Genomic DNA, 1372 nt, shown 5'->3' with positions numbered 1-1372 from the left:
GTGTCACATGTTTTCCGAGGGTTGGATCAGATGTCCTGAAGTTTCGGGCTGAGCTCTTCGGAGTGGTGGTGGATGTGTTGGCAAACAGTTCTTTGTCATCACGCTCGGGGAGCCCCTGTGGGGTATGAGGGCGGCCGGCTCTGGAGCTGAGCGGCCCTGAGGGACGTGGCTAGCTTCTTGGCACTGTGGGCAGAGCCTGGGTTTGTGGTCACCACCTTGCCATGCTGCCCTCTCTCCTAAGCCCTGTGTCATCTCGCCATGACAGTTGCTGCTGTAGTGGTTCGAAGTGGGGTACCGGCGGGGGGTGCCTGGAACCATGTGCGACACCAACAGGTGAAGAATTTCCATGTCTGAGGTAGGGTCTGGGCTCGGTCCCAAGCAGTTTCTGGCACTTAGTGTGTGAGCATGGAGCGGGCCGAGACCCAGGACTCCAGCCATTGTTCCTGGAAAGATCAGGCGCCCGTCTTTTGTTTGAAATAGCATTTTATTTATTTTTTATTTTTAAATTTTTTTCCTCCTTAACTTTATTGAAAATCAATAATTACATAGTATATTAAAATTGTAACTCAGTGGTAAGGCAAATATTGAAATGTAAAAGATACAAGATGTAGATAGAGTGAATCTTAGAGAAATATTTCTGAAATGAATATATAGCATGAGGTTCTTGGACAGTTGTTATATTCATTTAAGTTTGTAAGTTATTTACAATGTTCAAATCTATTAATCTCGTGCTATATATTCATTTCAGAAATATTTCTCTAAAACTCACTCTGTCTACATCTTCCATCTTTCACATTTCAATATTTGTCTACAATTTTAACATGAAATAGCATTTTAAATTTCAACTTTCGTGGGAATCAGATGTGCAGTTCTCAGTAAGGGGATTGCTGATGTGAAATCTTGCAGCTAATCTTGCCCCCTCCCTGGGTAGTGCGGCCCCTCTGTGTCGCTGGCGAGAAAGAAGCAGGGTGCTGGGCAGGAGCAGCCTCTCTTGTCAGGCTTGGCCCTCTGCGGAATGCCGCCACTTTAGCTCCTTTCTGTTGTTTTTTTTTCATTTCTGGATGAAGTCTGAAATCTTGATAAGACCTTGAATTTATGAGATGGAAAATTACCTGGGATCAGTGAAAGTACACGGTTGCATAGCACCAAATTCCAAGACTTGGGTACCCAGAAAAATCTGCTTGGCTTCTCCAGGTGGCAGGGCATTTGGGGACACTGGGGAACCTTCCCTGGGGTCCTGGGGCCTGATGACAAGTCCTGTTTCCACCACTTACCACTGAGTTACTTATACACTGGACTGCCAGTGTGTTTACCTGGGAGGTGGTACTTGCTAAAAGAATTGGGAGGATTCGGTGAGATAATGTCTGTGGAG

The 1372-nt window shown here is 45.7% G+C and overlaps 1 protein-coding gene across 1 annotated transcript in view; it reads left to right on the top strand.

The window, feature by feature from the left end:
• Positions 1-1372, top strand: part of Myo1b (myosin IB) — a 202771-nt gene that overhangs the window by 127334 nt on the left and 74065 nt on the right. The window contains exon 8 of the mRNA XM_023712333.1: positions 266-333. Coding sequence (XP_023568101.1) covers positions 266-333 — 68 coding nt within the window. The remainder of the gene's footprint in view (positions 1-265; positions 334-1372) is intronic.

The sequence above is a fragment of the Octodon degus genome, unplaced genomic scaffold (genome assembly GCF_000260255.1).
Source record: "Octodon degus isolate 3935 unplaced genomic scaffold, OctDeg1.0 scaffold00025, whole genome shotgun sequence".
NCBI classification, from domain to species: domain Eukaryota; kingdom Metazoa; phylum Chordata; class Mammalia; order Rodentia; family Octodontidae; genus Octodon; species Octodon degus.
This window is presented reverse-complemented; position numbering and strand designations above follow the sequence as displayed.